Raw genomic sequence first — 20,441 nt, forward strand, 5'->3', positions numbered from 1 at the left:
GAAAAACATGATTTAAAATAAAGCAAATATGAAAATATGTACATTTAACTTGACTTTCAATTTCTTGGTATATTTGCTTCTGTTCCAATGTGTAGTGTTTCGTGTTTATCCTATGTTGTGTTATAAAGGCCCTATTTGGCTGTATTTTTAATTTTGTGAATGTGTTAGTGTCCACCAAATTGAAAGATTCAAAGCCTTGGCTCAGTTTAACAGTTTTGTAAGTGGCTGCTGCATGTGGTTTCCACATAACCTTGGCAAATACAACTCTATTCTGGCCCAGGAACATAGTGCCATTCCAGTGCTGGACCTTTCTTGAATAAAGATTAATCACTGTTGGTTCAGTACTTACAAGAAGTGAATAAATACCACAAGTGACCAGCATGAAACCCCAAATAATATTTTCCCCAACAGTCTTAGAACATATTTCTCCCAGTCAAGATCTTCAGAATTAAACATAGCAAGGGAGAAATAGTTAAACACAGCAGCAGATGAATAAGGATGCTTTCAAGGAGTACTGTTATTTTTTTTTGGCTCCAATTCTACAGATATTTAAGGGTGTACTTAACTTTTAAATGCTTGAATAGTTGCATTGACTTCCATGCAATAACTTACATGTTTAAAGGATACGTGTACATAAATATTTGTAGAACTGAGAATTCAATATTTTGGTGAGTGTAACTAACTGGTTTCATTAAAATTTACTTAACTGTTTTTTAAACACTCTTGATTGCCTTTGTTTTACCTTCTGTGTTTTATCTTCATCTTTTCCATTGAAGCTGTTCAGGTTATGGAAATTTTGAGTAAATAAAATCAATTAATTTACACTTTCTCCTCTGTAAGTTAAATTTCTACATCTTGTTTTCATCTACTTTCTTAGCATTTACATAGAATTCTGAAGAGTAACTGTTATTATTGCATTATTATTTGTATTACATTATAATATATTAACTTCTACCATTTGTCTGTTTTTCTTTCATGATGCTTAAGAAATTCTCCAAACCCCAAGAATAATTAATATAATTCTGTTTTAGTGCAACATGCATTCCGTCAGTATATGAAACTCCACCAGTGACTTTGGTTTTGGATGCATTCAGAGATGGGAAAATTTCCGAAGTGCAGAGAAGTATACTCTATGATCCACTGAGTGCCCCTTTACCTTCTTACTCAGTAGATGGTGTCACTTTGACATCGTTACAGGTAGCTTATATTTTGAAAAATTGTTTCCTAAGTCACAAAATACGTTATTAGAAAAGTTAAATAGAGAATCAAAACCTAATGATGTGATATAGCCAAAATGCTACAGACTGAGTAATCCAAAAAGATAATATACAGAAGCAGAAACAAAAATACCAGTTTCTTTCTAAACCACATAGTAGTCTGACAGACTGCAGGAAAGAATTAGGATATACTTGGGATGCAAACCAACAGAAGCATGCAGACATAATGCCATATTCTTGGAAAATGTTGTCAATCTCCTGAGAGATGCTAGGCACTCTCTCTTTCATTGCAGATAGGTAATGAAGAGCAAAGCACACAAAAGCAAATATATTTCACAAAACAAATATATTACCAGAGCTGTTCTTGTTTCTGCAGAACCAGATCACTTTGAGTGGAAGAGTGCCCCACGTAGGCAGATATGTATTTGTGGTACATTTTTATCAGTCAGCACATCCAGTGTTCCCTGTGCAAGTGCGTGTGGAGGCAGGACACGTATGGTCAGGTGAGCATCCAACTTTATTTTCCCTTCCCTTTCTCAGCATTTTGGGACATTGAGCAATATCTTCTCTTCTAGGCTCCTTCAATGCTTCATTCTGCCCTCATATCTCTGGCTGTCGGGATCAGGTGATAGCGGAAAGCCAGATTGAACTCGATGTTTCTGAACCTGAGGTCTCTGTTACAGTAATGATACCTCATGGAAAAATGCTCATTCTGGTAAGATTACTACACGAATACACCTGCAGATATTCTTCTCAGTTTCACCTTCATTTAGAAATGGGTGCAAAGATGAAAGCCAGAAAGCCAGAATTTGTTTTTGAATTTTGTGTTTCAAATTTTTAGGATCTTGTTCATTATTTTTGTATTTTAAATTTTTAACATACAATACTCTGCTTTTAATGTGCACTGCTTGTAGTGTAACAGCTTTGGGGGGAGGATATGAAATATATTTTACTATTTTTTCAGTTGAAATGTTATGGTTTGTGAGAAAATCCAGAACTAATAATGAAACAACATTTAAATATATAAATGCCTTAGCTCATTTCTTCCTGAAATGTAAAATTCAGTTTTCTTGTTGTTTCAAGGAAAATGTCTTAGTTGTTCCAGCAGATAACTACAGTTACAAAATTCTTGAAAAAAAGACTGTGGACAAGTCATTTGATTTTATCAGCCAATGTGGAGGAAACAGTTTTTACATTGAGTAAGCATCACTTTCTAAAAAACTGAATCTTTGTCAGTAAGCTTTGAATTAATACTGTTTTCACTCCATATTAAAGAAACTTATGTAAAATCCCCATCACTGTGCTGCATGAATATGCTTTTCATGGCTTATGCTGGCCCATTAAAATTCCATGAGTCATCTTTCCATGACTTTCTATTGTAAATGAAAAGTAAAGATAGAGCTTTATTGCTCATTGTACAAAAGAGGAAAATCTGTATTATCTTTCTGTCTTTGGTATTTCCATCCTTGGTATTTGGTATTTCGCTTGGCATACCTGAGCAGATATGACTAATATATGCACTTTCTTTGAAAAAAAATCCCTTATCTATATGTTCAAAGCCAATTACTATTGATTATAATTAAAGTATATCCCTGCATGTGTACGGATACCATCCTTGTGTCAAGGAATTTTATTAAAGACAGGACCCTATTCACTGAACCACTGTGAAGTATGTACATTACAATTTCCAAGCCATTACATGATTTATATTTTAATTTCAATAGCCCAGAAGGATCGTCAGCCTTCTGTAAGGATTCTGTGAGGTCACTAGTGGCTTTCTACAATAATGGAGCAGTGCCATGTAATTGCCATAGAGCAGGTGCCACAAGCCCTTCTTGCAGCCCCATGGGAGGACAGTGTATTTGCAGACCGAATGTCATTGGTCGTCGGTGTAGTCGATGCCAGACTGGCTACTATGGATTTCCGTTCTGCAAGTGTAAGTATATGCCCTGACTTATTCAGCACCCGACCTGACCTTTATCCTCTGTTTTCACTGACTAGGTATTGCAGCTTCTCTTGCCTGTATAGGCCTTGATTCTGGGAGAAGCTGAGTGAGCTAGCTTAGATTCAGGTGGGTTTCAATTTAGCAGAAGTAATCCCATTCTCTTTAAACATACCTGGTTTAAGGTGAAGTGTGCCTTCACATATATTGTCTGATCACGTGTACTAGGCTTACAGTTTACTAATTAAAATCCATATTGCCACTCTTCCAGTCAAATGGAATTTTCTGTACTCACTGCGAAATAATTTCCAAGCTATTACTGTTGTATCTCAGCCTTCAACACTTTCCATAGATAATCAAGGACATAAAATTATTCCTAGTAGCATCAGCAGACCAATAGATTAAACCAACACTCCTCAGTTGCCTTCCCCACATATTGTATTCAATCTTTATTAACACTGCCTGTAAAAATGTTGTCCTTAATACCCAAACTACTGATTGTTTAATGCTTGGAAGTTTGGGGAAAAATAATAATGCTTGTGATGAATATAAGGAAACAATCTATGGAAAAAAGCCAGAGTTTCAAGATACTCTTTGAAACAGGCACAGTCACACAGTTAGCATGACCCTGGTTCATGTCACTCTCACATCACTGTAATTGTTGCAGTGAAACAAGCCACTTGAGTTTAAAACTAGTGAAAGAGAGAAAAGAATTATGTCCTTTATGGTTTTGTTTGTTTGTTTTGTACACAGACTCAATAATGTTTGATCATTGTAAATTGAGATATGATTAATTTATACAACATTTTCTTTGACCTAGTATGCAACTGTGGCCAGCGTCTTTGTGATGATGTAACTGGTAAATGCATTTGCCCTCCGCAAACGGTGAAACCAAAATGTGAGGTGTGCAAGGAACGTTATTTCAGCTATCATCCTCTTGCTGGCTGTGAAAACTGCAACTGTTCAGACAAAGGAGTTGTTAATATGGCAAGCCCAGAATGTGATAAAAACAACGGACAATGCAAGTAAGTTTGGATTATTGGATTAAACTCATTTTATAACTGATATAAAAAATGTACATTATAAAAATGCATGAGTGATCTGCTTCATTCTGTAGGTATTTGGAGGGGATGTGGGCATTTTTTTATGAATAGGGGTTTAAGCAGTGCTAGCCTACAGCTAGAACTCAGGTGCTTCAAGGATGCCTGGACTATTTAGTGGAAACTTGGTTTGTGCTGGTAATTAATGGTGGAATTTGGGATTCCTTGGTATGACTTCTATTTGCAAGTGACCTGTCATGCTACTCAGGGTAAGTCACTAATTTTTGTCCATCTTGTATGGCTTATCCAGTGTCCAGGTAGTAACAGACCTCAGATCACTCTGACTTCAGACATGTACTCAATTGTAATTGTACACATAATCTCCCAAATTCTTAAAACTTTGCAGCTGGACTTCAACAGTATAAAATCTAAGTTAAACTCCTGTAATGTTTTTAAGGACTGTAAATCTTGAATAGTGTTTGTAATAAGTTTTGGGAAACTTTGATTGACACTGTGTGTATGGAAAATATTGTTCCAGTGGAATCATAGGTGATAATGACCCTTAAAATTATGACCTAGGCATGACATATGCCTATTTTTCTGTATCTCAGCATAATGGGATGAAAATAAATTCCTTAGTTTAATTCTGTTATTTACATTATCTAAAATATTTGTAGCATACAGACACAATAATAATGAATTTCTGTAAATTCACACCCCGTCAACATTAGTGTGGTTGAACATGTCTGTTGTTTGCTTGGGGACATAAAGAGTCCTTAAATAGTAACATAAATACTCGATAGTCAGTAGGTTGTGTAAAACCAGAGTTAGCTGAATTTAAATGGTTTGGTTATGTGTTTACAGTTCTAACAAAAAAATAGAGTCTTTCGGACTCTGCCGTTAATCCTGTAAATATGATAGAAACCTTATTTTCAGATAATACATGTATTATTTCCTAGATTTAAATTTATTTTCAGAAGTCTGTCCTTTGATAATTGTCTTATCCCAAAGGCAAAACAGGAATCCATTTTCATAGCAGTTGGAGTTCAGAGTTAAAATGTAGCATATTCTACATCTACTGATGCACTCTAAATCTGATTGGTCTCTGCTTTAATTTCTCCCATAACTTACTCTCCTATAAGTCAACTAAAGTTGTGCAAAAATAAATAAAAAAATCAGTCAAATGAAATCTAATACTCCAAAGAAAGGGCTTAGCACATTTCTACACACCTGAGTGTGAGACAGTGACAAACTTCACTCATTGTTTGCTGAATTAAGTAATTGTTTTCATGTGTTACATGAAGTGCAGTGTATCTTGTCCACACACTTTAACTGTTACTCCATTAAATTCATAGTATTAGTGTGCATATAAATGTGGTGCTGTGAGCCAAAGGAGGCTGCCAGTTTGGTGAAAGTTTTAAAAATCGTCTTATTGCAGGTGAAATTTAAAGATGTGATTGTTGGTGGTGGCAGACATTCAAGGAATCCCTACTCTCTTGAAACTTATTTTGGCCTGTTAAAGATAGATAGTGAAAAGAGGCCAGCATGGACAAGAGCAAGGAGGATCGTCAGACCCACATTTTAACTATTTTATCAGGCTATGCAAGTTTGTTCCAAAGGCAGTAGGAGGTAGCTGCTCCCAAAGAAATATGTTCTCTGCTATCTCGAGCCCTGTTCATAGCTTGATGTTGTTTTTCACATCTTCTGCACTTCACCTAAATAAATCCAAGATGCTCGGACTTCACTGTGAACAAGGTGGATTTTATCCTTTGTGAGCAGTTTTAAATTAACTGTGGCAAGTTGTAGTCACCATAATTATTATATGCCTGGGATTCTCCACCTTGTTAGCAGGGAAGTGTCTTGACTAATGCTCTGTCACATTCTCCAGTTATAAGTCTTCTGCTGGCTCTGCTTACCTGTGTACAACGTGCATGTTTCACACCTGGGTTTATACAGAAAGTAGTTCCCCGCTGCAGGCACTGAACAGCTGCAGAAATCTGATTTCACTGTGAGCATTTGTACTATTTAAAATCAGATCCATCATTCAGTAGTTGTATGACCACTATAAAAAATGGCAGTACTTCCTACAGTTGGAATTTGAGGGCAATACTAACCTGTGGCTGTTCTTCCTTGGAAGTGATGCAGTTGTTTCATAGCCATGCATTGACTTCAAAGATCGATCTGTCCTTGGTTTTAATCTTCCTCCTCCCTCTCTCCCTGCCTCTCCCATTGACTGCTTCCTATGTGAGAAGAACTAACTGCTGCTGTGTTTGTTTGTTGATAAAGATGCAAACCAGGAATAAAGGGACGGCAGTGTGATCAGTGTGGTCCTGGTACTTACGGTTTCCCAAACTGCGCTCCATGTAATTGCAACAGAGGCGGAACAGAATCAGATGTTTGTGATCCCCAGACAGGAATTTGTCTCTGCAAGGTTAGATAAATCAAATTACTTCTGCATTCATAAACATCATTTGCACTTCAGTGACTATTTTTTATTTAATTGGGTAAATAAAGTGAGTTTATCACCAGGTTTTCAGTAAGAATTGAATTAATCTGAACAGAAACATCCCACCGTGCAGTAACTGTGTAGATTATTATGACTGCAGGTAAGTGCAGTTTTTTAATGAGCTCACTATCTGAGAGTTTCACAGGTGGTCATCATCTTTGCAGAAGGTTAAGGTGCACCAAGTAGATGCTCAGTGATTCACTGAGACAGTCTGTACTCCACACACTCATCTGCTTTATGCATCTGCACCTCAGTTTTTGGATGTTAACCGAGTCCCATGCTTTTCTTAGCCATGTTTTGCCAGTTGACATTTCACCACATCATTATATCCAGGAAGTCTTCTTTTGTGGTAATTTGCATAATTGAATGTGATAAATGTGAACTTTCACAAGCAACTGTTCATATTGTAGGTTTGGAAAACCCAGCAGGAGGGTTTTGGCAGGGAAGTTACAGCTGTCTCTGACTAATATTTATTACTCCGCAGTTCACTTAATATGCTGGAAAACTCATAGCTAAGCAGCTCATGACTAAGGTAGATTTAAAGAAGTCAGTTTAGTTTTCTTTTGGAATGTGGTGTTTACAGACAAGCATACATTTTCATTTCTGCTTCCATATATTTAAATAAATATTCTATCAGAAGATTTGCTTTATGTGCAAGTTTTCATAGAATCATAGAATCAGTAAGGCTGGAAGTGACTTCAGGAGAGCGTCTCATCCAATCCCCTTGCTCAGCAGGATCACCTAGAGCACCATTAACACAAGGAAAATTCTAAGAATTCTCTCAACTGTACCTTAACAGGAGAATGTTGAAGGTGCACGTTGTGATGTTTGCCGACCAGGATCATTTTATCTGGATCCTTATAATCCCAAGGGATGCACCGCTTGCTTTTGTTTCGGGGCAACCAACAGCTGTCGCAGCACAAATCTTCGTAGAAACAAGGTATATTCAATATTTTTTTCTTTGCTGTCATGAATCTGCTTTTTTTTCCCCATTAAGGAAATGCCAGATTTCTTTCAAAATTGAAATGATATTTTACTAGATGCTAAAGATGAGAAATATTCTGCAAGAAATAGTTCAGATTATGGTGCAGCCTCATTCAGACTTCTGTATAGTCTGAAAGTGGCTTTCAGTAGAGACAGACTTTTTCACCTATTTGCTTACGAATCACTAGTTGCTTATAAGTTAGTAGCTGGAACAATTGAGCTGGCCATCTGCTGTTTTGGCTTCAGACATCAGCTCATCATAAAAGTCAATGGTCTCCTTCAAGACGCTTTAATAAGCATGTGTCATTTTCCATCTCTATATCATAGACACATTTTGAAACCTAAGAAATGTGTGAGAAATACCATAGAGACTATAAAAATACTAACTGTTCTTCTTCCTTCCCTATATAACAAAAAAAGAAATTACATGAAGGAGAAAAGAAAAGGAGGAGGAGATGGTAAATGTGATATATTTAAGTAACAAAGGCATAAGTGAGTGGTAGAAGTAATGTAAGGTGACTGAAGACTGAAAATAAGGAACAACTGCCTGAAACAGTGCAAGAGAAAGTGAAAAGTAGAGTCCTCAAATGTTGGATATGGAGTTTGGTTTAGGCTTACACATATACTCAATGTAATCCAGATTGTGGCATAAGGAAAGGATATAAATCTGCCCTTGGTGAAGTCAGTGGCAAACTTCTGTTGGCCTTAGGGAGCTTTCATTGAGTGGTTGCCTGTCCTCACCAGAGCCTGTTCTTGAACACATGTCTATCTTTTTGTCATATTGCTTTGTAAACTGTTCTGATCCATATACATTATGCTTTCTTTCTAAGACTGTAATGATAAATAACAGGATGTCTGGTCTTTCATGAAAAAAAAAAAAAAGCTGAATTGAAATGTATAGCAGTAAAGAGCCAGAATTTTAGGCTGTAGTACCTGCCTCCCTTTAATATCCTACCATATTGCCTCCTTCCCCGTTATCTTACCTTACTACTACAGGTCCAGGTTTTGTCTTTTTGGTTAGTGTCTTTTACATGATTTTGGAATGAACATAAAAATACAGCTGCAAATTATGACCTTGTCACTAAATTAATTACTAATCACCTCCATAAGGATTATGTCTTAATGTGACTGAAGACAGAATTTAATTCGTAGCTGACTAACCAAATGCCTGCATCCCAGTAGCTTTGGCACATCTGTCCCACTTATGCTCTCTTTTGAGGTCCTTGCAACATCTGTTGTGTAAAGGCTTTAGGCTAGCTCTAAAGGGATTGAATTTAATTCTCAGGAAATTATAGAGTCAAAACATTTTTGCCTCATTAGTTGATCCTGGGAAAGTATAAAACAAGCTTTTATTTCCTTTATGTGTTTTCATTAGTTTGTGGACATGAGGAACTGGCGCTTGGAGACAGTGAATAGAAACACTGACATTCCAGTAACCTTCAATCCAGTCAGTAATAGTGTAGTGGCTGATGTTCAAGAATTGCCTACTTCAGTGCATAGTTTGTACTGGAAAGCACCACCATCTTACCTGGGACAGAAGGTAAGTGACACCTAACTCATCTGCTTTTGTATTAAATATTAATTTTTTGCTAACACAATTGATAAAATGTTTACTTCTCTATTTTAGATACATATATCTCTCTTCCCCCAATAGATTATTACTCTTCTCCTCTGACCTGCCAGGAATCACAACATTTGACTTCTGAGTACTGTGTTAAAATTATAACCAAAAATATAGAATTAATAGTCTTTCTAGGTGTCAGAGTAATATTTATGTGAACAACATGGTCAAAGCTATGCTTGGAACCGATACTTTGAGATGCTTTTGTGAAACTCAGAACACGCAGAGCTTGCCAATGCCAGAGTACCCTTTAGACTCCCTAAGAATATCTTCTGGTAGACTTCCAAAGGCATAAAAGGTGATTAAGTACTCAACGACCAATGAAAATGCCCCTCTCTGTTTTTGATGTGTTGCTGAAAAGACTGATTAAAAGAAGGAGTGAAAGGTCTAAAGATGTGTTATTTGGTTGTGTGACACCAGTACTGTATTTTTTGCTCATTAACTGTACACTTAGCTCTTTGTGTCAGGTAAAGTTTCCATGAAGGGAAGAGCAGCACCTGATAGCTGGACCTGTTTAGCCTGGAGAAGAGAAGACTGAGGGGGGATCTTATCAATGTCTATAAGTACCTGAAGGGAGGGTGTTAAGGGGGTAGGGTTAAACTCTTTTCAGTTGTCCCATGTGACAGGACAAGAGGCAATGGGCAGAAATTGAAGCACAGGAAGTTCCGCCTGACCGTGAGGTGGAATTTCTTCACTGTGAGAGTGACGGAGCACTGGACCAGGTTGCCCAGAGGGGTTGTGGAGTCTCCTTCTCTGGAGATCTTCAAAGCCCACCTGGATGCAAGGACCTGTGTAACATGCTCTAGGTGACCCTGCTTGAGCAGGGGGGTTGGACTAGATGAGGTTGGACTAGATGATCTCCAGAGGTCCCTTCCAACCTTACCAATTCTATGATTCTACAATTCTACTATTTTCTAATCTTTGTATTCTTTTAATTACTTGCTACTTTTCCTATTCGTGCATGGAAGCAGTCCATTACTAACAGTTTCAGCGTTAGTGTTTCAGCCTGGGGTTTATATTGGCCAGGTGGACTTTCTAATGCTTGCTTACAGGCTCAGTGTCCCCAGTTCTATTTGCAGCTCTAACAGTGTCTATAGCTGTTAGCTAGCTACTGTAGGCAATATAGGCTTTTCAGATGCAATCCTCCTATCGCAAAAGAGAAAAGTAATGGGATAGACACTATCGTATTAAAGATGGTACAGTGTGTGAAGTTCTTAATTTCATTTTAAGGAGTACAGCAGTATATTTCATTCTGCTCCTATGCGCAGCAGTAAATATCTTTCAAACTGATTAAAGAGCACATTTGGTTAGGGTGCTTTTTGTTATTTTTAAGAGTTTTTTTTCAATAGCTATTATTTTCTAAAGAAGTTTCATTAAAAATATATATTTTGTTTACTGCTATAGTGTTAAAGCAAAAGGACTTTTGTTATTCCCATAATGAAACGTAAACCAATCAATAACCCTCTAAGCACAGCTACAAAGAACAGTGCTATACTTTTTATGTTGCTTATAAGAGTATCAAACCAGGCATGTCGTGACTTGCATTTATTTACAGTGACAACACTGTAAATAAAATAGTTCTATTTTGGCTCTGCTTTTACCTCCTGTTATGTCTAAGTATATATTTTAGCAGGCATGGTCTGTATCATGATGCTAGTTTTACAACCAGCAAGTTTCCTAATCATTTCATTGTATTCTGGAAATTTCAGTGTTTAGTCTATTTCCAGTAACAACATCTCATTTGTAAAATGTGAACAAGATCACTACAGATGTTTTTCAATATATGGAGACCAAAAACACTGTTTTCATTATCTTAAACATTTTAACTACTTCCACTGAAACGTTAATAATTAGTAGAGTATATTTTTCTATATATATCTTTTGTTTAAAAAGTCAAAACGGAATCAAATGTAAAATCTATAAGCTAACTTTCACTGAGAAATTCAGACAACATATATTCCCAGTTTTCTGTTCTTGTAGATTTTGAACGTACTATTTAATGCTATTTAACACTATTTAATCCTATATAATGTACTGCTAATGTTATAAATAAATAGTATACATATAGAATACAGAGGATAGCTTGTAAGACTGATATTTTTCTATTTCCAAAGATACTTCTTATTCAGAAAAAACCTGTCTGTAATTACCATTTTATAGAGCAGAGATCAGTAGAAGTTCTGTCTGCTGGTAGGTGGGACAAAAATTTCCTAATTAGAATCAGATTTGTCATAAGCTTAGAAATTGCTTTAGACATGCTCAGATTGACTTCTCTTTTTGATCCACGGTTGTTTGTGGGATATACACTTCCTGTTTCATTGTCACTCTGGTGTCTGTTCTTGATCAGCAGAATCTGTCCTGTAGAATCATCTGGGTAAGAACATTCATGTGAATGTGTGATTTCCCCATGACACAGCTGACATGAACCTAGATGTTAAAAAAAAAAAAAAGAAAAAGAAAAAGAGAGAGAGGTGCAGATGACCTTCCAGAGAACAATAACAACTACTGCTTATAAAGTGCTGCCAGATAGACAAAGTAAACAAATTAAAAAGTAATTTCTTCCAAGCAACATGTATTTGCATATTTGGTCTGAAGAACAAAGCGTGAACATACTATTTACAGTGCTGAATGAAGGGGTAAACTTGAATACAAATTTATATTAATATCCAGCATAGTGAAGTAAAATATTTCTATTCTTGAATATTTTATTGTAGCTTTCTTCATATGGTGGCTACTTAAGTTACCAAGTGAAATCATTTGGCTTACCTAGTGAAGGCATGGTTCTTCTGGATAAGAGACCGGATATACAACTGACAGTAAGTCTTATACTATTATTTTTTCTTTCAAGCAATTCTAGTACTATGAATTTTTCTATTACCCCACAGCTATGGTAAATTTTGCTCCTGTAGTGTGCTTAACTTTTACAGCAACATGCTGCATTTCTACAAAAGTGATTTTACTGCATTTTGCTCAAAGTCATCAACACACCTATTTCTGTTGCCAGAGTAACATATTATTAAGCATAACTGACCTGAGAGCAAATAAAAAGATAAAAATTGCAAAATATGTCCTGGATTCCATGTGTAATTAATCTCATTTTCTTTGAAAATTTTCTTCAACGTAAAATTAAATGTAATTATAAGCCTCTGATGGACTAAAGTAAAAGTGCATTTTAGGTTAAATGCTTTTTAATTTAGCTAGATGAAGGCCAAAACTGGAACCTCATTTTTTTTATTTAAATTCCCAACTGAGTGGTTTTGTTTCTTCAGGGTATTAGAAATATTAATTCAGTCTTTTGGGATTCTCTTTGGAAAATATGCTTCATGAAGTATTTCTGTAGTATCCCACTTGTTTGTGCTTCAGGGTATAGGGTCAAAGAGTGTTGCTTAGTCCAATTTCATTTTTACTTCCCTTTTCACGCTAACAAAAAAATTTACACTCTAGGCAAGCTCTAAAGATGATATCAGAAGGCAGCTGCTTTTCTAACAGGAAAGGAAGGGCAGCAAAAGAGACTATTTGCAAAGGCAAAACAGAATAACTAGTTCCTGTAAAAATTGGCATGCATTAATTTAATTATCTCAATGTTTTATCTGAAAGCAATGAGGTTAATAGGGCAAAAGCAGGGAAAAGCCTACTAACAGTAGAACACAGTGCTTGCTATACTACTTTGCTGACAAAATGACGTACAGTTTTGCCAGTGTTAGTTGTTATCCCCCCAAATGTCTGGATTAATGTGCTTCACCGACATCTGAATGCTTTATCATAAAAAATAGTGAAATGATAATGTGATATCCTCATTCTCACACAGGGCCAGCAAATGAAAGTAGTTTATGTGGATCCTAACAACCCACTGCCTGACCGTCAATATTATGGCCGTGTACAGCTTGTTGAAGTAAGACATTAAAATGGAATGGCCTGATTTTCCTAGTTTATAAGAGTCTATTTCAAATGCCTTCCCTTTTCTTCTCTGAGGTACATAAAAATAAGCCAGTAATCTGTGCAAAAATACTAAATATTTGATAATGTTAATGAATAAAAATTTAAATGCTGTAGATTTTAAATATAAAAAGGAATTTCTCTTTACTGCTACATTGAGCTGGTTGAACTGATTCTGATTCATGCCACCTAATTTTAGTACCTTTAAGTTAGGCATATTGTCCAATCTAGTACCCAGCACTCCTTCTGGAGTCAGTGGAGTAATACTCCACTGTATTGGAGTGTTACTGGAAGTGGAAGATGATTCATCCCAGCCCCAGACCTGTACTTAATAGAGATGGAATGAATTGTTATCTGTCTTCCTCCTCAAACTCTAAAAGGAGTCTACATTATTTCTGTCCCATGTATGGGCAACAAAGATAATATTTCTTTAAGTCAAATTCCATTTTCAGTTAGGCTGTGTGAAGGCAGCCCTGAAAGATTTGACTTTTAGGACTTTGCTTATTTTTTATTTTTAAAAATAAAATAATTTTTCTATAGCCTTTTTTGATTTGGTGAATGACCCCTGAAGAAATTTGGATGACTGAGAAGGAATCCTCACTATTCTGATCTTAGGACAAATTCTTGATACTTCAAAGTCTCATGTACCTTTCCTGATATCAACATCTCTTGGGTCTCTGATTTCACTTTCTGTCTATTGAACTATTTCTTGATTATCTTTCCTTCTATCTTTCTAGCCACACAAGAAACTTCTCTACCACTTTTCTTTTTGCAGCGCATACCAGTTGATTCTAGATATTTTTCTCAGATATTTTGTAGTCTTTTGGGAGCTGGCATATACTATCAGTTACTACTAAACATGCAAAGTACATTGTGTCCTTTTTTATGCTCATTATTCTTCTCCTACCTGTTCTGTGTTTACATTAATGATTCTTATTTTCCTGAGCAATATTTCCCCCCACAGTGCCTGAGACTATAGGGGTCTATTCTATTTTTTTCTATTTTCTGCCACCTTGTCTTCTCTAGAGATACTCTTTTGAAGAAACTGCAGGGGGTCATTTTGTATCCTTAATGTGCAGGGAAACTTCAGACATTCTAGCAGCAATAACCTTGTATCCAGAGAAGAACTAATGGTGATCCTGTCTAGACTAGATGGTTTACACATCAGAGGCCTTTACTTCACGGAGACTCAGCGATTAACCCTTGGTGAGGTTGGGCTGGAAGAAGCCACCAACACAGGAAGTGGCAGCATTGCGTACAATGTAGAGACATGCTCCTGCCCTCCTGAGTATGCTGGTGACTCATGTCAGGTAGGAAATGTTTGCGTCCGTTCTGTATCATTATCTTCTGTCTTGCCTGCAGCTATACATACTGGTTTAGTTAGAGAAACAAACTAGTTATTAAAATACTTAAATATGCTTCTTCTAAGTGTGTGTACTTCTGATGGTTCAGTTACTTTCACAGTCTAAGTAGCTCTGTAGGATATTCAACTCTTGATTGCTTTGCAGAACTGTAAATATCATTTTACACATATAAAGTGCTGCAACAAGGAATTATCTATTGCCCTATGAAAGGCTGAAGAATCTCTATCTCTACTTACTTTAATGGAAAGAAGGTCAGAGCTGACTTGATCAACGCCTGTGAGACCCGAAACATGGAGAAGGTTCAAGGAATGGAACCTGAGCCTAGATAATTCTAGGCATTTTCCTGGTTTGTTGGGGTGGCTAACATTTTCCTATTTTTATAGGAGAATATTTTAAAATTTAAGTTGTCCATATTTGCAAAGTATTTGGAGATGTTTTTGTGAAAAATGATGTGAAAATTACAGAGTAATACTATTAGCTGAAGAATGGTGAAATCCTAGCCTCAGTTATATATCCTGCTGCAGCCAGTTGTTCCTGTGGCTGTAAATCTTTTGGCTGTCACTTTGCTTAGCTCAGAGCTCGACTTCCCATGCATTCATATCCAAGGTAACATAAAAAGTAGTGCAGAGATAAGCAGTGTTCAGAGTGCACAAAATATGAGGCATTATTGTTTGAGAAAATGGCTGAGGGTTACCATAAAGCAGCAATAGCTGTACTAACCTTGAAAATATTTTTGAAATGAGAATGAAAGAATATCTAGACCAGAGCAGCTGCAGAGAGACTGATCAAACTGCCATTTACAGTTGACTTACGTCTCTCATGTATGTCCACTACTCAGGAACTATTCGTCATCTGCTGAATATAATTTGGGAAATATTTCTAGAAAATAATTTTTCACATGTTTGATTCTGTGCCACATGCAAATTGATGAACATTGACTGAAATTTCTACTCCCATTCTGTTGTTTACAGCATACTGTCTTTATATACTAGGGGGTATTTTTACATAAACTGGTGAAAATACATAGCCCAAAGGAAGTGATCAAGACACAAACCTGTATAGTTCGTAAGTGCTGTATGTTTATGCAGCATTACTCATTCAGTGATTTACTATTCTAATCATCTAGCTCTGTCTGACTGCTTTAGGTGGGGAGAAGGTGATGCCTGCCACACCCTAAGTTAGGTATATATTGAGCTACAGGAATTGCAGTTATTTTTTAACCTCAGGAACTGTAATGTGTGCTGTACTACTTGACTCACATACAGACTTTAAAGGTGGGGCCCATCACAGCACATAGCCTCATTAATCTGAGTCAAAAGCTTAAGACTAAGGGAGAGTATAAGAGAACATTTGAATACTGAAAGTACAGCGTATGTTAACAGTTGAGCTAAAGAAAAATGATGGCCAAAACACAGAGGCTAAATAATGTAGAATGGCTAGTTGTCATTTTAGCAGCCATGGGGCACTGTTTTGCACAAGATATGCAACAGAAGTTATCATTTCCTCATCTTCAGAAGAAAAGTCAGCACCAACAAGTTCAAAGAGATTTTAACCTGAGACAGGTAATTTATTCATTTTCTTTTCCTTGCTTTCTTCCTTCTTTCCCTTTGTTTTTAAATGAACTGATTTTATAACAACTTATACATTATTTAATGTAAGAGTAATCTGAAGGATAATCTTATATCTCAAATTATTTTGCTAAGAAAAGTACATGAAACAAAAGTTTCATTTAAATTGTTATTTACTTGAAAACAATCAGCTTGAAGTCCTAAGCACTTCAAGGTGTCTAGAGCTTTACCTTCATGTGGAATAAATATTTCAATATTAAGAATATTATTTCTAAAATAAAGTTCTCAGTACTCCAAATGTACTATTCAAGGAGAGCATAAATAGGAAAAAAGAAGAAGCTGTATAGACATGTCCAACTGCATTTGAATATATTTCTAAAATTAATTGTTCATTTTGCTTTCCAAAAAGAGACTTCAGCAAGTCAAATTTATATTCACCAGTGCCAGTATTTTACTTAGTCATGCTCTTTAATGTATTTCAAGCCCTGGCTTCTTCAGAAGTTATATATACTGACCCCTTGTTGTTTAGGGAACATATTCACCATTTTAAAAATGTATCTGAAAAAAATTCAAGAGAGGGTGCATATTCTGAATTCAGTCTTTGCTTGCACTGAAGTCAATATTAAAAGAACTATTGATGATATTAGTATTCTGCATATTTTTTTCATTTATCCCATATATGGAGAAGGCAAAGATGCTATTTGCATCTGGTTTAAATAGCTCAATATTCCTTTTGAGATCTGCTTTGGGAGAGGTGAATTTTTTTCATCTGGTATTTTGTATGGTTGATAAATACACTAGTTAGTTCTGTCCCTGCACAAATGCTTGTGCTTCAACCAACTGAAACATGACTTGAGGCTCAGTCCTGCAAACCATTTGTTCTTCAGATTACTCCCACCAATCTAGGTAGAGCAATTGCTATGAGAAAAGATTTATGGACTTCTAAGTTCAACTGTCACTTTAGTTATGAATGTCATTGGGGCCAGCCTCTAATTGTGATATACGGGTGAGGTACAAGTACAGTGCAGGACTATATTGCCTGAGGCAAGAATTTGGGAGGTATTTGCTTCATGAGAGCACGGCTTTCTCCCTGCTTCATTATAAGCTGTAATCTTCATTACACTGCACCAGCTTAGTTACTAATGAAAAGGAGCTTGAGGAAGAAAAGCAAGGGTAGACTTATATTTGGTCAATTTTATTGTGATTAGTGTGGCAGAAGACCTAGGAGAATGTTAAGCAGAAAATGTGGGCATGAATATTTGAATTGGTCTGTATTTGGGAAGGCTCCGTGCCCAGGAAGAATTCCCTGTACTTTCACTTCCTCTGAACCCATGCCAAGCAAGAATCTGTTTTTAACATATTAGTTTCTACCTACCTGGTATAGGTTAACAAACTTAATGGCAGTGTCTCTTGTTTCATTCAAAATGCTCCTCTAGTTCAGCCCTGTTTAAAGTTGGTTTTGATCTGACGTGCTATATTTCTGTTTATGTGCTTGCAATGGCTGAACATTCTTTTCATACTTTTCAGGTCTTTGGGACAAGCCTGTACTTAGAAACTAAACCACTGTATGTTTTGTAAGATCCATCTAGCTATGCCTAAGTGTGACTTCATATAGCTCCAGGTAGACTTGTTTTGGAAGTTACGATAAATTCATGTAAAAAATATCTCATTAGAAGTACTTCCAAAGAATACGCTATAGTTAAATTATTATCAAGAGTTCATATAATCACTACCTAATATATGAGATTTCCATATATTCTTCATTGAGTACACTCTAGTATGAATCTATATCCAAATCTTTTTTTGTGGTTTAAAGGTCATATTCATCTTTGTACATAGCCACAGGAAATGCTCAGGGGTTAGAGTCAAAATGGTGAAATGCTGAAATCCTCACAACCACAAAATGCAGAGCATAAAGTTCAGATGCTTAGGCTGAAACTGCTTCAGCTCCATTCTTTGCCATTTACTGGTTAAAACATTTGTTACTTAAACAGTAATATCAGCTTAGAAGAGTTTATCAGGAAGTGTATACCTCCACTACTCTTTGGGAATAGCAACAATTTCCCATCCCATAACCTGTGAATACTTTCTTTTCATCAACTTTCACCATTTTTTTCCTCTCTTCCTGCCTCTGCCTAGGAATGCAGCCTTGGATTTTATCGTGAAAATCAGGGATTATTTACTGGACGCTGTGTTCCCTGCAACTGCAATGGAAATTCAAATAGATGTCAGGATGGTTCTGGAAAATGTATTGTAAGTAAAATATTAATGTTGAAGAAATGACTTTGAAAAAAAAAAGAAGAAAAACATTCACCTTACTACAGGATGAGCTATTGTCATCTTGCTAGTATTGTCATCTTGCTAACAGCTAAAAATAATCCTTGCATACCTCATTCTTTATGTCTTGTACTGTAAATGAGTGTAAGTTCCAGTTTTGCATATGCTTCCATGTATATTTTTTGTATCTATTACTATAGGTAATTAGAATTGTTTATATCCTTGTTCTGATTTCTTCTTTCCTCTATAGTCTTTGTTAGGTCATGGTACAAAAAGACGCCAAATTAAGCACATATGTGTTTGCAATTCATTTTAATAAATATGGAGTCTTACTGTGGCATATGCAGTATAGTTTTATGCATGTAAGTTCAGATTTATAAATACTGACCAGTAGTACATTCATGCATAGTATAGTCTTTGCAGAATAATATCATTTTAATCAGCATCAGTAAATCTCCACTAATCTTAATTTACAGCCAGATGTATTTAAAAGTATTAGAGTAAATAAAATAAATGGGATAAAAGTTAGGTTAATTAGAAAATTGCGGCTGTTATAGAAGATATAGCAGGACAGATTCTGCTCCCTGACACACCATATTAAGTCTAACGCAGCCTCGTCAGAGCTGATCAGCCCTGGTAGCAATGAAAAAGTGACTTTTGGCCAACCGTAGTTCTCTAGCTTACATCTGTGACACTTGTTTAAACTGTTCTGAAAAATTCCCACTTAAACCTTTTCACTAATTTTTACTTATTGTGTAAACACAAACCTTACCAAAATCTTTCTATGGTTTATTTTCTGTGTTATTTCTTCCTTGTTCAGTTTGAACCCACTCTGCCCATGGTGCATTCCTTTGCATTATGCAACAGTCCTGACTTTGTCTCTACCCACCCTGTTGCTTGAATGGAAGCTATAAGCCAATTCAGCATATTCTAGGGAATGACTTACAGTCTGCTTCTGCAATGAGGCAGGGCAGGCCATGACAGGAAACTGCTGCGGCAGATCTGTAAAGATGAGAGAGTTTTACTTCAGATGAAAATTGTAAATCAAAAAAAAAAAAAAAAGCAAATTTCACTTTTCCCTCCCAAAATGTGTGGTTTAGGTTTCTCTTTATCCCTCTTTTCCACCATTAGATTAACTTTCAGATAGATGGATCTAAATCAACACTTGGCCCTGAGACAAACTTTAGGGTGAGCAAAGTTATCCAGGATAATGCAGTGAAAAGTAAAACACAAACAGCCTGATTTATATTACTTTATGAGCCTCCACCTAATAAGAATTGAATTTGTCTCGTGCTGTAGAGGAACCACGTCACAAAGACCTGTAGCAGTGCAGAGAAGGCAGAGAGACTTCCCACCATGGAGAGGTTGCGTTTCGTACCCAGAGCACGGGGCTTGCTCACTTGGCCTCCCACTTCCCGCTCCTCACCAGCAGCACTGGCCCCCAATACCTTCACGTGGCAGCTTCTCTGCCGTTATAGCTTCCATAGGAGGCTTTGCTCGGCTCACCCTGACTCTTTCCTCTGTGGGAGCAGGGCAGGCCTCCTCAGCTCAGGCAGTGTCCTGTTGCTTGGTGGTAGGGTGAGAGGGTTGCAGGGCTGCACTCCTGAATGTGGAGGAGGAGAAGAACAAGAAGAGATGGAGAAGAAGTTGCCCTTCTAGCACAAATTAGACTTTTTTGTCCCAGTGGTCCCTGCTTTTCCTCTTCAAAGGTTCATTGCCTTTGCTGCAGCATGCTGCTGAGACTTCCTCATCCTCTGATGTGTTGTTTCATGTCACATAACCCCATATACATGGGCATCTCCCCTGTGAGCCTGACACACTGAGTAGTGGCATCCTGTTGCATATGAGTCTTTGGGGTTCAAGTGTGAGTTTTCCTTTCAGAGTTTGTAATACTTGACTGTTTGGAAAGGCTGTGACACTAGGGTGTCTGTGCTCTCCCATCCTATGCAAGGCCCAATGAGACTTGAAGAAAGACCCCTGAGGGAG

At 36.7% G+C, this 20,441-nt stretch overlaps 1 protein-coding gene across 1 annotated transcript in view; it reads left to right on the top strand.

Annotated features, from left to right (window-relative positions):
* The window catches only part of LOC134137360 (laminin subunit alpha-3-like), a 67,467-nt gene that overhangs the window by 12,315 nt on the left and 34,711 nt on the right, over positions 1–20,441 (top strand). The window contains exons 9-21 of the mRNA XM_062570226.1: positions 1,032–1,197; positions 1,594–1,720; positions 1,793–1,932; positions 2,301–2,416; positions 2,942–3,153; positions 3,980–4,184; positions 6,486–6,630; positions 7,505–7,645; positions 9,065–9,229; positions 12,025–12,126; positions 13,119–13,202; positions 14,326–14,556; positions 18,318–18,431. Of these exons, the coding sequence (XP_062426210.1) occupies positions 1,032–1,197; positions 1,594–1,720; positions 1,793–1,932; positions 2,301–2,416; positions 2,942–3,153; positions 3,980–4,184; positions 6,486–6,630; positions 7,505–7,645; positions 9,065–9,229; positions 12,025–12,126; positions 13,119–13,202; positions 14,326–14,556; positions 18,318–18,431 (1,948 nt within the window). The remainder of the gene's footprint in view (positions 1–1,031; positions 1,198–1,593; positions 1,721–1,792; positions 1,933–2,300; positions 2,417–2,941; positions 3,154–3,979; positions 4,185–6,485; positions 6,631–7,504; positions 7,646–9,064; positions 9,230–12,024; positions 12,127–13,118; positions 13,203–14,325; positions 14,557–18,317; positions 18,432–20,441) is intronic.

This window comes from Rhea pennata, chromosome 2 (genome assembly GCF_028389875.1).
Source record: "Rhea pennata isolate bPtePen1 chromosome 2, bPtePen1.pri, whole genome shotgun sequence".
Taxonomy (NCBI): domain Eukaryota; kingdom Metazoa; phylum Chordata; class Aves; order Rheiformes; family Rheidae; genus Rhea; species Rhea pennata.